This window comes from Diaphorina citri, unplaced genomic scaffold, assembly GCF_000475195.1.
Source record: "Diaphorina citri unplaced genomic scaffold, Diaci psyllid genome assembly version 1.1 scaffold1385, whole genome shotgun sequence".
In the NCBI taxonomy this organism is placed as follows: domain Eukaryota; kingdom Metazoa; phylum Arthropoda; class Insecta; order Hemiptera; family Psyllidae; genus Diaphorina; species Diaphorina citri.
In genome coordinates, this window is record NW_007378811.1 from 18,485 (window position 1) to 32,918 (window position 14,434).

The 14,434-nt window shown below is 41.9% G+C and overlaps 2 protein-coding genes across 2 annotated transcripts in view; both read left to right on the forward strand.

The window, feature by feature from the left end:
• The first annotated feature begins 1,482 nt into the window (after positions 1-1,482).
• Positions 1,483-2,172, forward strand: LOC103515637 (multiple epidermal growth factor-like domains protein 11). The gene is made up of 2 exons (XM_026828261.1): positions 1,483-1,727; positions 2,115-2,172. The coding sequence occupies exons 1-2, from the start codon at positions 1,501-1,503 to the stop codon at positions 2,170-2,172; spliced, it is 285 nt and encodes a 94-aa protein (XP_026684062.1). The 5' UTR covers positions 1,483-1,500.
• Positions 2,173-3,823: 1,651 nt separating this feature from the next.
• Positions 3,824-14,434, forward strand: part of LOC103515638 (multiple epidermal growth factor-like domains protein 10) — a 14,896-nt gene continuing 4,285 nt past the window's right edge. The window contains exons 1-17 of the mRNA XM_026828262.1: positions 3,824-3,922; positions 5,019-5,139; positions 6,472-6,718; positions 7,444-7,702; positions 8,060-8,150; positions 8,345-8,468; positions 9,029-9,168; positions 9,359-9,385; positions 9,727-9,969; positions 10,279-10,434; positions 10,807-10,971; positions 11,477-11,686; positions 12,571-12,694; positions 12,892-13,150; positions 13,352-13,361; positions 13,694-13,802; positions 14,237-14,376. Coding sequence (XP_026684063.1) covers positions 3,824-3,922; positions 5,019-5,139; positions 6,472-6,718; positions 7,444-7,702; positions 8,060-8,150; positions 8,345-8,468; positions 9,029-9,168; positions 9,359-9,385; positions 9,727-9,969; positions 10,279-10,434; positions 10,807-10,971; positions 11,477-11,686; positions 12,571-12,694; positions 12,892-13,150; positions 13,352-13,361; positions 13,694-13,802; positions 14,237-14,376 — 2,524 coding nt within the window. The remainder of the gene's footprint in view (positions 3,923-5,018; positions 5,140-6,471; positions 6,719-7,443; positions 7,703-8,059; positions 8,151-8,344; positions 8,469-9,028; positions 9,169-9,358; positions 9,386-9,726; positions 9,970-10,278; positions 10,435-10,806; positions 10,972-11,476; positions 11,687-12,570; positions 12,695-12,891; positions 13,151-13,351; positions 13,362-13,693; positions 13,803-14,236; positions 14,377-14,434) is intronic.

Here is a 14,434-nt window from a genome sequence, read left to right on the forward strand (position 1 = left end):
AAGTCGTAGAAGAAAAAGAAAAATTCCGTTGATCCTCATTTTTTCTGCTCTATGACTTTGAAACATGACCCAAGTAAGCTCGTGAGGACAATTGAGTATCTACTTTAATCGAGTAGCGACCAGTGGTGCTACCATAAATGTAATTGTTTGTTTTATTGGAATGGACTGTGGTTCCATAAGAAGTCCTTCTTTGTTCTGCTTTCGCAAGAGATTAGAAGATAAAAGAGAGTTTGCTCCCAATGAAGTTTCTCTTAGGTCAGAATTCAGATAAGGAGTTTAACTCGGACACGGTGTGAGATTTTCATCCTCATTTTTTCTGCTCTATGACTTTGAAACATGACCCAAGTAAGCGCAACTGATCTATTGAGTATCTACTTTAATCGAGTAGCGACCAGTGGTGCTACCATAAATGCAATTGTTTGTTTTATTGGAATGGACTGTGGTTCCATAAGAAGTCCTTCTTTGTTCTGCTTTCGCAAGAGATTATAAGATAAAAGAGAGTTTGCTCCCAATGAAGTTTCTCTTAGGTCAGAATTCAGATAAGGAGTTTAACTCGGACACGGTGTGAGATTTTCACTTTTCTTTCTTTCTCGTTAATAAATTGGTCATGCTACTCCTGATAATTTGCACAGTGGCGTAGATAATAGTTTGTTTTTGTTTAATGTTTTTTTTTTTAGGCTTTAATGGGAGGATTCTCACACTGTGAGCTCTTCCATCCAACCAACGATCGCCAACAGGCTAAACCTGTCGGCGTGATAGAAAAATAGGGGAAAGAAGAGAAGGGAAAAGAGAAGATGAGGGAATAATAATGGAACAGATTATTAAACTTCAGGATATAAGTGTTCCGTGACAAGAACTTTGAAGCTTCTTCTTCTTCTTCTTCTTCTTCTTCTTCTTCTTCTTCTTCTTCTTTTCTTCTTCTTCTTCTTCTTCTTCTTCTTCCCCTTCTTCTTCTTCTCCTTCTCCTTCTCCTTCTCCTTCTCCTTCTCCTTCTCCTTCTCCTTCTCCTTCTCCTTCTCCTTCTCCTTCTTCTTCTTCTTCTTCTTCTTCTTCTTCTTCTTCTTCTTTATTTTCTTTTTCTTTTTTCTTTTATATAGAGGGAACTGTAACTGCTAAGGTCTTATCGTTTCGAAAGCAAAGAAGACAGGATAGGAGAAAGCCAGCCGTTCAAAAAAAAACTCGGTTTAAGTAATCTGATTGGCTAAAATTATTGAAAATTTTAAAAATTGTCTACTTAAAGTACCTAATCATTGCCTAATCCGAGAGTTGAACTTGAGCAGAGTTTAATCTGACTTTGTGGCTCTGGGGGTAAGTATTTAAGTAATATATACAACTGTTAGTGTAATGGAACAACTTGTTCTAAACTGACAGTCTAAAATTCGAAATAAAGCACTACTGATACCTTATTCTGTCTGTTATTTTTCTTTGTTCTGCCACCACCATTCGGCGAAAGCTAAAGACGCTAAAACAAAACCAACTGATACTTATACCTTTCGATTGATGTTCCCCCAGTGTATGGACCCGTGTCCCGAGGGAACCTGGGGTAAGCAGTGTGTACACTATTGTTCCTGTCCCGTGGAGTCCATGGAGTGCTCCCGCATAGATGGAAACTGTAGCTGTCCGCCTGGGTTCCGGGGGGCGAAGTGCAAGGAGAGAACATGTCCGGATGGCCTCTATGGGGAGGGCTGCGATAGGACGTGCGAGTGTAATGTTGAAAATACCAAGCTGTAAGTTGTTTTCTTACCATTGCTTCTAATGGTTCGTTCTCGGAACGGCTGGCTTTCTCCTATCCTTCTGTCTTCGATTTCGGGACGATAAGACATTAGCAGTTGCAGTTCTTTCTATCAAATCTCTTTACCTGCTCGCACAGGACTGAAAAGTACCTTTACTCGAGCAGTAGGCTACTACTCTTATTGTGGTCAAATTCTCAAATTACCTACGTATATATTGAGGATAAAATTCCATGCCTCGTCTGGGATTGAACCCACGCCCTCCTGTCTACCAGGCGAGCGTCTTGACCACTGTACCACCAAGACAGGTTTACATATATTTGTGTTCTTAATTTCACTGTTGATAAAATCTTAACCCTTTCCTATCCTCTGTGCCATTTTCAGATGCCACGCCGTGACGGGGAAGTGTGAGTGTGGTCCCGGTTGGGACGGGTTTACCTGATTGTCCGATACTCAATTTTGCATCAGCTGATCATAGAAAAAAGCTCACTATTTTTAAAATTTAAGTACCTATGTATCAATTTTAATTTAGCTTACGTGTTGGCCAAAAGCTGCACTCTCTTGACTTTCTCCTCAACAGGAGCCAACTCCCTCTCCAGCTGTTGATGTCTCCTTTGAAGGGCTTGTACTGTTTTCAGATCTGGACCTATATGGGAATAAATAATTTGAATTAGTATACTCGTACAATTTGTTGAACAACAATTTTATACACCAAGTAGAATGACAAAATACTACTCCAGATGGTAAGACAGAGACTGAAATGGTTCTTTGATTAAGTTTTCATTGTTAACTGAAGCATCGACAACAAATTAATGGTTTTTTTTTTAGGCTTTAATGGGAGGATTCTCACACTGTGAGCTCTTCCATCCAACCAACGATCGCCAACAGGCTAAACCTGTCGGCGTGATAGAAAAATAGGGGAAAGAAGAGAAGGGAAAAGAGAAGATGAGGGAATAATAATGGAACAGATTATTAAACTTCAGGATATAAGTGTTCCGTGACAAGAACTTTGAAGCTTTTTCTTCTTCTTCTTCTTCTTCTCCTCTCCTTCTCCTTCTCCTTCTCCTTCTTCTTCTTCTTCTTCTTCTTCTTCTTCTTCTTCTTCTTTATCTTCTTTTTCTTTTATATAGAGGGAACTGTAACTGCTAAGGTCTTATCGTTTCGAAAGCAAAGAAGACAGGATAGGAGAAAGCCAGCCGTTCCGATAAAGAACCTCATCTTTTGATAAAGTTCGACCGGGGTAGAGAATTGTTAGAGATTTGACTAGATTCTAGTCCAATCCACTAGCACTAGATGTATCATGTATGTACTTATAGATTGTATAGTCGCCAGGCTAGTTAGCTTGGAAGGTAAGGTAGCGCGTCCGCCTTGTAAGCGCTAGGTCCCAAGCTCGCTGCTTTCCGCCCGGGGCGAACTTTATCCTAAACAGATGTGGCTCGTTCTCGGAACGGCTGGCTTTCCCCTGTCATGTCCTCGTCTCTTAGATTTCGGGACGATAAGATCTCTATTGTTCTAATTCCCTCTATCAAACCTCTTCTCTGATACGTCACTACTTGGCTACAGTGTTAATGCTAGCTAATTACCGGCGATCTTAATGAGGCGTGGAGAAAATATCGGGCAAATATTGATTAGACAGAACTCTCTACAAATTAAAATATTCAAGTGTGTCTACCTTCTTACCTATTCCATACTCTGTTAAGAAATTATGATATAGTCTGTTCCTACTGCGGGGGATTGAGGCGAAAGCCGGCAGGTGCCCCCTTTCAATCGCCCACCAGGGGTGGATGGAGGGACAACTTAAAATAAAAGTCTCTTCCTACTTTAAAAAGAAGAAAAAGTTAGGTAGGTCCCTACTCTAGAAATAAAACATTGCATAGACTAGATTTCGTATTTTAGTTGAAGTACGATTCTTTAAACACGAAATGGAGTTTTGTCTTTTGATTGTTTTCGGCTTTTTTGTATTGGTCCTTTAGGCCCGACCATACAGCCAGAGTGAATTTTTAGTATTTAAAGTACAACTTGAATATTTTCAAATAATTTAGAGTACAACTTGAATATTTTCAAATAATTCAAAGTACAACTTGAATATTTACATGGGCGTAACTGTGCCCAGGCCTGCACTTGTTTCACTGAGAACTCACAGGGCTGTGACATTGTCACTGGGAGGTGCATTTGTCGACCTGGATTCAAAGGTAAAAGAAAACTCTACAAAAATTTGTACCTACTAGTCTTTCGATTACAAATATTTCAACGGGTAACTTTCTGGTGTTATCGTTTTGACCCATTACCTAAATGGGAAGTATTGTTTCTTCTCGCCCATCTGATGAGGGACATACTACGGGATGGGCATGTTATGACACAGACCACACTAATGTAGCAATGAAACATCATTGCTACGAAATAATAAAAACAAGCAATTTTCCCATTTAGGTGCTGGGTTAACACGAGAACACCAGAAAGTAACTCGTTGTGTGTACTAGTCTTTCGATTACAAATATTTCAACGGTTAACTTTCTGGTGTTATCGTTTTGACCCATAACCTAAATGGGAAGTATTGTGTCTCTTATCGCCCATCTGATGAGGGACATACTACGGGATGGGCATGTTATGACACAGACCACACTAATGTAGCAATAAAACATCATTGCTACGAAATAATAAAAACAAGCAATTTTCCCATTTAGGTGCTGGGTTAACACGAGAACACCAGAAAGTAACTCGTTGGTTCCCTCTATCAAACCTCTTCTCTGATACGTCACTACTTGGCTACAGTGTTAATGCTAGCTAATTACCGGCGATCTCAATGAGGCGTGTAGAAAATATCGGGCAAACATTGATTAGACAGAACTCTCTACAAATTAAAATATTCAAGTGTGTCTACCTTCTTACCTACGTATTCCATACTCTGTTAAGAAATTATGATATAGTCTGTTCCTACTGCGGGGGATTGAGGCGAAAGCCGGCAGGTGCCCCCTTTCAATCGCCCACCAGGGGTGGATGGAGGGACAACTTAAAATAAAAGTCTCTTCCTACTTTAAAAAGAAGAAAAAGTTAGGTAGGTCCCTACTCTAGAAATAAAACATTGCATTGACTAGATTTCGTATTTTAGTTGAAGTACGATTCTTTAAACACGAAATGGAGTTTTGTCTTTTGATTGTTTTCGGCTTTTTTGTATTGGTCCTTTAGGCCCGACCATACAGCCAGAGTGAATTTTTAGTATTTAAAGTACAACTTGAATATTTTCAAATAATTTAGAGTACAACTTGAATATTTTCAAATAATTCAAAGTACAACTTGAATATTTACAGATGTGTTCCGGTATGCACGGATGAATGTATTAGAGGCACATGTATCGCTCCAAATACCTGCAAGTGTGAGGTGGGCTTTGGCGGCCCTACATGTAATATTGGTAAGTCATCTATCACAATAGTACATATACTCTTCTTTGTCTTCAGGCATTTTCAATAAGCACTATCTTATTCTTTTTCTCCTCCCTTTTCTCGTGTTCAGACGGGGTCGGCACTTTTCGTCAGCCTCTCAATCAGCCCTGGGGGATTCCTTTGGGCTGACATTTGGTTTAAGATTTTACGAGTGGATGCCCTTCGCGCTTAACCTTTGCTATTGACCCAGCACCTAAATGGGAAGTATTGTGCCTCTTATCGCCCATCTGATGAGCGACATATTATGTGATGGGCATGCTACATCACAGACCACATATGTCCAATGTAGCAGTTGTTTCAATGCTACGAAACAAAAACGGCGGTGAAACACCCATCTTTTTTTTTTAAAAAAAAAAAAAAAAAAAATATCTACTTGATTCAGACATTGATAGATGAGACTGTGTGTACATGTGTTCAATGTGATTCGACTCGGAAACTGAGGTTGCTTTATTATTTATTCTATTTAATTAATTTAATCAGTGAAATCGCGAGATACCTATGCCTATCTCTCGTCTAATAGAATAAAAGAGCCTTGACATGAGGTGTACGTATGTAAATTGTTGAACTGCAAATACAAGTCTATCTCAGATACCCAGAGTTCTTATGTCCAGCCAGCTCATAAGGAAAAAAATCCATTAATAATATAAATAGTTCATGATGAATGAATAAGTTACTTAATTCCCCAGACTTGATTTCTTCTTTGTACCAATTCAACAGTTTTTGTTTTCGCCAGCCTAGTTAGCTGATTTTACCGCTTTTTGGCGGTTTTCGGTGTAATTTAACAATATCTCGGGAACGGTACAAGCTAGAGACTTGAAATTTGGGTTGGCGGCATTTTACCGCTTTTGGGCGGTTTTTGGTGTAATTTAACAATATCTCGGGAACGGTATAAGCTAGAGACTTGAAATTTGGTATGTAGCCGCTTTTTAGCGGTTTTTGGTGTATTTTAACAATATCTCGGGAACGGTATGAGCTAGAGACTTGAAATTTGGTATGTAGTTCACAAATGACAAGGATGCAATACAAAACGTTTGGTTGAGATGGTTGCTACGCTTGGCGGTATTTCGACCGCTTTTGGACAGATTTCGACCGTTTTTTGGCGGTTTTCAGCTATAGCGACAAAACGGTTAAAGATATTGTAAAAGTTAGGGTAAAAGAACACTCAAATAAGCATCATTCAATAGGATAAGGAAAGTCGTGTGATGTTCACACCAGATTTTTTAAAAAGAATTCCTCACTCACAAGAATTGAAAGTAATAAAAAACATGACAAAAATAATGAAAGAATGAACACATCATCAGAATGCCCGGAAGGCCACTACGGGCCGGACTGCAAGCTAGCCTGCCAATGTGAGAACGGGGCGGGGTGTGACCCGAACACCGGCGCGTGTGACTGTCTAGATGGCTACATGGGAACTCACTGTGAGGAGGTGTGCGGGCCGGGCCGCTTCGGTCAGAACTGCAGTCAGGAGTGCCAGTGCAGAAACGGCGCGGAGTGCCATCCGGCCACGGGCGAGTGCAGCTGTCAGCCGGGCTTTACTGGATCTCTGTAAGTCAAACATTTCTTCTTCTTTGGGACCGCAAAGTACCTCCTCTGTAAGGCCAGTTACTCACTGATCAGGGCTACCTGATAGTGTGTGTGCTCATCAGGTATCAGGTAGACCGGGCATTGAAACCTTTTCAGGCGTACCTGTCAGGTCAAACTGATAGTGTGTGCTCATCAGGTGTCAGGTATACAATACCTGATCAGGTGTACCTGTCAGGTCTACCTGATAGTAAGTATCTGGCCTTCAACCAATTGAAGCATACTGGTACTGAATAACTGTTTTGTAGATGAATCACCTTCATAGGCTGGACAGACGTTTTTTTTTTTTGTGGTCTTTAAAAGATTTACCTAAAAGTAACACAGTCTACTCATCTCACGTCTAATCATTACGTTGCATTCTAATTCATGCTTATTCTATTCTCTTATCTTTTAGGAAAATGGCCTAATGGTCAAAATTCCAGACATTTGTAAAGAACAAACATATCTTATCTTATCCTATCCCATCCCACGTTATCCTATTCTATCCTATGCTATTCCATTCTATTCTAACCTATCTTATTCTATTCTATTCTAACCTACATTGTTCTATTCTATTCAGATGTGAGGAGCGCTGTCCCCCCGGTACACACGGTCCGTCCTGCATCCTTATCCTATGTTATTCCATTCTATTCTAACCTATCTTATTCTATTCTATTCTATTCTAACCTACATTGTTCTATTCTATTCAGATGTGAGGAGCGCTGTCCCCCCGGTACACACGGTCCGTCCTGCATCAACCGCTGTCGATGTCAGAACGGAGCTATCTGCAATCCAGCCAACGGCCAATGTCTCTGTGCCCCGGGGTGGATGGGGTCGGTGTGTAACGTGCCTTGTACACCGGGGATGTGGGGGCAGGGCTGTACCGTTCCGTGTGAGTGTTTCAACGGGGCCTCCTGTCATCATGTCACGGGCGAGTGTCAGTGTGAACCCGGCTTTAAGGGCCAGAAGGTAAGTTAAAACCTGGCTTTAAGTGAGTTTAAACGCCTTTTAAGTTTCAATCTCGTCAGCCTAGTTAGCTTGGAAGGTAGAGCGTCTGCCTTGTAAGCGCTAGTCCGCGGGCTCGATTCCCGCCCGATGCGGATTTTATCCTCAACGGATAATGTTCGTTCTCGGAACGGCTAGCTTTCTACTGTCCTGTCTTCCTTTTCTCTTCACTTTCGGGACGATAAGACCTTAGCAGTTACAGTTCCCTCAATCTCTAAAAATATTTCCGTTTCGGAAACTGAGACCTTTTCCCATTTCTCCTATTTTGGTGTGGTAGCGTACACCTACTCTGTGCTTATCTTTCGATCGATGTTCCCCCAGTGTATGGATCCGTGTCCCGAGGGAACCTGGGGTAAGCAGTGTGTACACTATTGTTCCTGTCCCGTGGAGTCCATGGAGTGCTCCCGCATAGATGGAAATATTTTTCTTTGTTCTGCCACTACCATTCGGCGAAAGCTAAAGCCGCTAAAACAAAACCAACTGATACTTATACCTTTCGATTGATGTTCCCCCAGTGTATGGATCCGTGTCCCGAGGGAACTTGGGGTAAGCAGTGTGTACACTATTGTTCCTGTCCCGTGGAGTCCATGGAGTGCTCCCGCATAGATGGAAACTGTAGCTGTCCGCCTGGGTTCCGGGGGGCGAAGTGCAAGGAGAGAACATGTCCGGATGGCCTCTATGGGGAGGGCTGCGATAGGACGTGCGAGTGTAATGTTGAAAATACCAAGCTGTAAGTTGTTTTCTTACCATTGCTTCTAATGGTTCGTTCTCGGAACGGCTGGCTTTCTCCTATCCTTCTGTCCTCGATTTCGGGACGATAAGACATTAGCATGTTATGACATGTTATGAGGATGAATGACGAAAGGTTACCTAAGAAAGTTTATGATATGGAAATGGAAGGTACAAGACCAAGATATCGTTATGAAGACACTATCAAGTTTGATGTTGGGAAGAAACAAGGAAACTGGGAAGATATAAAGGCTAACCAAAGGAAGACATTAGCAGTTGCAGTTCTTTCTATCAAATCTCTTTACCTGCTCGCACAGGACTGAAAAGTACCTTTACTCGAGCAGTAGGCTACTACTCTTATTGTGGTCAAATTCTCAAATTACCTACGTATATATTGAGGATAAAATTCCATGCCTCGTCTGGGATTGAACCCACGCCCTCCTGTCTACCAGGCGAGCGTCTTGACCACTGTACCACCAAGACAGGTTTACATATATTTGTGTTCTTAATTTCACTGTTGATAAAATCTTAACCCTTTCCTATCCTCTGTGCCATTTTCAGATGCCACGCCGTGACGGGGAAGTGTGAGTGTGGTCCCGGTTGGGACGGGTTAACCTGTGATCGACCATGTCCCATAACGAGATGGGGTGATAATTGTAGTCAACATTGCAACTGTAAAAATGACGCCCTATGTTTTCCACGCAACGGTACTAATACCTATCAATACTTTTTCGTAGAGGCCAACTCTTGACGTTAATTTTTTAACACGAAGTGTTTGTTTGGGGGGATAGACTTTACGCATAATATTTCAAGACATAGGTAGGTAAGATACAGGATATATTAATGTCAATTTTATGTGAAAATGGTTGGTAGTTTATGTGAAAATTACTTGCAACGGTACCTGTCTCTGCCCTGCAGGTAAGAGGTCGCGGGTTCGAAATAATTTGCCATTTATTTTATATGTATGTAGCTTTAATACTTGGATTTTACTACAGGAGAAGAGTATTTGACTTTCGCCTATCGATGATTAGTCTAGTAATTTTAGTTGGCTTTATATGGTCCAACTTTAAAGTATGTGATAATGAAAGTCATTAGTGTAAAAGTGATTGTTTTTTTTTATATTTTTTTTTTAAGTTTTAATACTTTTGTTTTAAATTCATTCAGAAAATTAATGTAACTATTATTTTTCCTTGCAATTCTTTACGTTCTGCAGCTCCAAAGTTTAACCCTCTTCACCTTTCTCTCCTTAACCCATTCAGGTTTCTCGGGTCGGCACTGTGAGAAGCCATGTCCCCAGGGTTCGTACGGTCAGGACTGTTCTCAGACATGTCTGTGTTCCAAGGAAGGCTCGGCCTCTTGTTCGCCTGGCTCGGGCCAGTGTGTGTGCAGGCCAGGCGGGGCGGGGCAGTTGTGCGATCGCCCCTGCTCGGAAGGGCGCTATGGACAGAACTGTACCCAGGAGTGTCGGTGTATGAACGGAGCGGCTTGTAATCCTCAAGATGGTAAGATTTGTTTTTAAGAGCAACCTCCGTGGCCTAGTGGGTATCACAGGAAGGCTTTCACGCTGGAGGTCCCGGGTTCGATACCCGGTAAGGTCGAAGTTTTTTCGGTACACCCATATTTATGAACAAAATACTCTCTCTCTTTGTCAGTGTGAAAAAATTATTGAAATATGATTGGAGGCACCTAGTAATGCTGTGATTTCCGCTAAAGTTGTGAAAAAGCTCTCTGCTTTATCACAAATAATTAGAGATTTGATTTGATTTTTTTTTTTTTTTTTTTTTTTTTTTTTTTTTTGTGGGGCAAGGAAGGCTCGGCCTCTTGTTCGCCTGACTCAGGCCAGTGTGTGTGCAAGCCAGGCTGGGCGGGGCAGTTGTGTGATCGCCCCTGCTCGGAAGGGCGCTATGGACAGAACTGTACCCAGGAGTGTCGGTGTATGAACGGGGCCGCTTGTAATCCTCAAGATGGTGAGATTTTTTTATTTTTTTTTTTTTTCCAAGATGAGTGTTTCACCGCCGTTTTTATTTCGTAGCAATAAGTTTAATTTCGTGGTTTTATTTCGAAACAAGTGCTTTTTCTAAAAGGACAATTGGGTAGCCACTTTGATCGAGTGGCGGTATTACCAGTGTAAAAAGATTACTAAAGTACCTATTGAAATTGATTGCATAGGTTTCACGCAGAAGTTTAGAGCTGTTCCACCCAAGCCTTGGAGTGGGCTTTTTGTTCATGAAAGATCCATTAAAGTTGTGAAAAAGCTCTCGGCTTCACCACCAATAATAATTAGAGGTTTGATTGATTGATTTTTTTTTAAAATACTAATCAGATGTTTTCTATTCCAGGCACGTGTCTATGTCCGGCGGGGTACTACGGGCCTCTGTGTCAGAAGAGATGTGAGTTTATGACGTACGGGCGTAACTGTGCCCAGGCCTGCACTTGTTTCACTGAGAACTCACAGGGCTGTGACATTGTCACTGGGAAGTGCATTTGTCGACCTGGATTCAAAGGTAAAAGAAAACTCTACAAAAAATTGTACTAGTCTTTCGATTACAAATATTTCAACGGGTTACTTTCGTAGCAATGACATCATTGCTACGAAATAATAAAAACAAGCAATTTTCCCATTTAGGTGCTGGGTTAACACGAGAACACCAGAAAGTAACTCGTTGAAATATTTGCAATCGAAAAACGAGTACAAATTTTTGTCGATGGTGGAATTCGAACCCGGGACCTTCTGCATGGCCAGCAAGCGCGTTACCACTGGGCTAACCGTGATTTTATTTAATATTATTACAGGACATCGTTGTGAGACGCAATGCAGTAACCCGAACAGTTACCACTGGGCTAACCGTGATTTTATTTAATATTATTACAGGACATCGTTGTGAGACGCAATGCAGTAACCCGAACAAAGAAATTTTTGTCGATGGTGGGATTCGAACCCGGGAACTTCTGCATGGCAAGCAAGCGCCAACCGTGATGGGATCGTGATTTTATTTAATATTATTACAGGACATCGTTGTGAGACGCAATGCAGTAACCCGAACACGTACGGCGAGGATTGCTCCCTGGATTGCGGCTGTAACAATGGTGGCACCTGCAACCAGCTGGATGGGGGGTGCAATTGCGGCCGGGGATATCAGGGTAAACTATGCACAGCCCCGTGTCCTGAGGGACAGTATGGATATAACTGCAAGGAAGAGTGTTTGACCAAAGGACAAGGTAAGACAAAATGACATGACTCCATTCGATCTCTTGTCGAAATAAAGCGTTTACAGGGACGAAATGAGAGGGAGAAAAAAAATTGGACAAATAATTGGACTTGTAAGCTCTGGGTCGCAGGTTCGATTCCCGTCTGGGGACCCACCTGTCAACTACCCTGTCCTCTCAATCGCGTTATGGTCATCCCTGCCATATAATATGTTTATCATTTCTTTCCTTGGGACCGCAAAGTACTACCTCTGGAAGTCAACCAAATGCAACAAGCATTCTGGTAGTGCTCACAGATAAAAATAAATTTCCCATTTTTGGTACTTCCCCTATTGGCGGAAGAACTTCAAAAATGAAAATTTGAATAGGCCACAATTCCAGCCCTGGTGGTCAGATCAAGATTAAACATGTAACAAAGCATTTCATATTTTATGCTGTTTAACACGTGCCTAAACAATTAGGGATAGGAGGTTGCCATTTAAAATTTTAAAGTTGACCCCCACCCTGGCTCCGACCGAAATTTGGCAAATAGGTACTTAAAAAAAAAAAAAAAAAAAAAAAAAAAAAAAAAAAAGTCCCGCCCGGTGCGGATTTTATCCTGAACGGATAATGTTGGTTTTCGGAACGGCTGGCTTTCTCCTATCCTGTCTTCTTCTCTCTTCAATTTCGGGACGATAAGACCTCAGCAGTTACAGTGCCCTGTATCAAAACTCGTTAAAATAATAATAGGTATAAATTTTTTAGCAACAAATTTCCTTTAAATCCTTTTTTCTATCAAACTAACGACTATATAATATTAATTTTTGTACCGTGGAAAATAAAAAGTAAAAAAGTAACAAATATCACAATGTTGAGAAAAACATAATAATTATGCTTACTATTGTTCTATTTGACAGACGTACCGGTAAGAACTGCGGTCAGCCATGCCCTGAAGGTACATATGGGTATCAATGCTCGCAGATATGTAAATGTCAGAATGGTGGCAAGTGCAGACTCAATGATGGAGAATGTAGATGTACTGCTGGCTGGACTACTCTAAATTTCAGCTTTCAACACTACTCTGTACCTATACTTATTTGTAAACCTTACCTATGGAATATTGTATAAGACCTTAGTTAGACTGCGGGAGTAAAGGAACTTTTCAGTCTCATTCTGGCAGGATAAACAACACATAGGTACCTATTATACCCTAACCTCTGTTATTCTATTCTATACAGATGTGAGGAGCGCTGTCCCCCCGGTACACACGGTCCGTCCTGCATCAACCGCTGTCGATGTCAGAACGGAGCTATCTGCAATCCAGCCAACGGCCAATGTCTCTGTGCTCCGGGGTGGATGGGGTCGGTGTGTAACGTGCCTTGTACCCCGGGGATGTGGGGGCAGGGCTGTACCGTTCCGTGTGAGTGTTTCAACGGGGCCTCCTGTCATCATGTCACGGGCGAGTGTCAGTGTGAACCCGGCTTTAAGGGCCAGAAGGTGAGTTCAAACCTGATAGTGTGTTTCTACCTTTTCCCTATGCATAACGTTGTGTTTGAAGCCGGGGTCCACAACACAAAGTGAGTTTAAACCTTTAAACTCGGTTTAGCCAGCCAGCCTAGTTAGCTTAGTTGGTAGTGCGTCTGCCTTGTAAGCGCTAGGCCGCGGGTTCGATTCCCGCCCGGGGCGGATTTCACTCATTGTACTGAGGGTAAGTACTAAGTAACCCGTCTCGCTGGAGGACGTAAACTGAGTCGAAACCAGCCCTGTCAAGCCACAGACAATAACAGTGACTCATTTTGAGGGTACCTGAATGGGATTACGGTCAAGTCCGTCTCAGGAAGTAGGGTACAACGACATAATTATGTACCCGAATATCCCTCAATAGACCCCTACGGTTCGGGGGTCTTGAGCGAGCTCTCTGGCCTGGATGCCACCCCTTGGTATGTAATATATGAACTCACAGCCTTTCTCTAGAACAAACCTGAGTGTACGAACTCATGTACTCTCAATAACTTAGTATGTACTTTGGTTTATTTACAGTGTGTCCTGAAAGTTACTACGGAGACCACTGCATGAAACAGTGTGATTGTATCAACGAGAACTTTGTGTGTCACCCTGTCAAAGGCTGCGTCTGTAAACAAGGTATTTTTTTTTTATTTTAGATATTATATTTAATTAATTGGGAGATGTAACAAAGAGGTTTTTAAAATACCAGATCATGTTATACTTGTGGTAAAGCAGAGAGCATCTTCAGCCAGCCTAGTTAGCTTGATTGGTAGCTCGTCTGCCTTGTAAGCGCCAGGCCGCGGGTTCGGTTCCCCGAAAAAAGAAAAAAAAATAGTCAACTCCGTCGGGATTCGAAGACGGGATCTCCGGTGTGGAAGTCTAGTACCACTGAGTTAACCGTGCCCCCTATTTTACGTTATTGCCTTGTAAGTGCTAGGTCGCAGGTTCGATTTCTGCCTGGGGCGAACTTTATCCTAAGCTGATAAGGTATTTTCTCGGAATGGCTGACTATCACTATTTCGGCCGTTTATCGACCATCACTATCATCACTGTAAACATCAACACATTGTACATGAGTCATGGATGGATCATTGAGATTGGAATGAAGGATTTCACGTCGCAGCACTTGCAGTGGACTGCTGATCTGGAGACCCAGGTTCGTCGTCCTCGGATCAGGAAATTCCCAGAGCTTCATGAAGGAGTTGTTCAATATTTCGGCTCTCCTCTTCGTCATCTGTTGGAGGGGGAAATAACAGTAGATTAGGTCTTTTTTTT

Coding starts and splice junctions, on each gene's coding strand:
- LOC103515637 (XM_026828261.1), top strand. CDS start 1,501: ATGTTCCCCCAGTGTATGGACCCGTGTCCCGAGGGAACCTGGGGTAAG. Junction 1,728..2,114: donor AATGTTGAAAATACCAAGCT/GTAAGTTGTTTT, acceptor TGCCATTTTCAG/ATGCCACGCCGTGACGGGGA.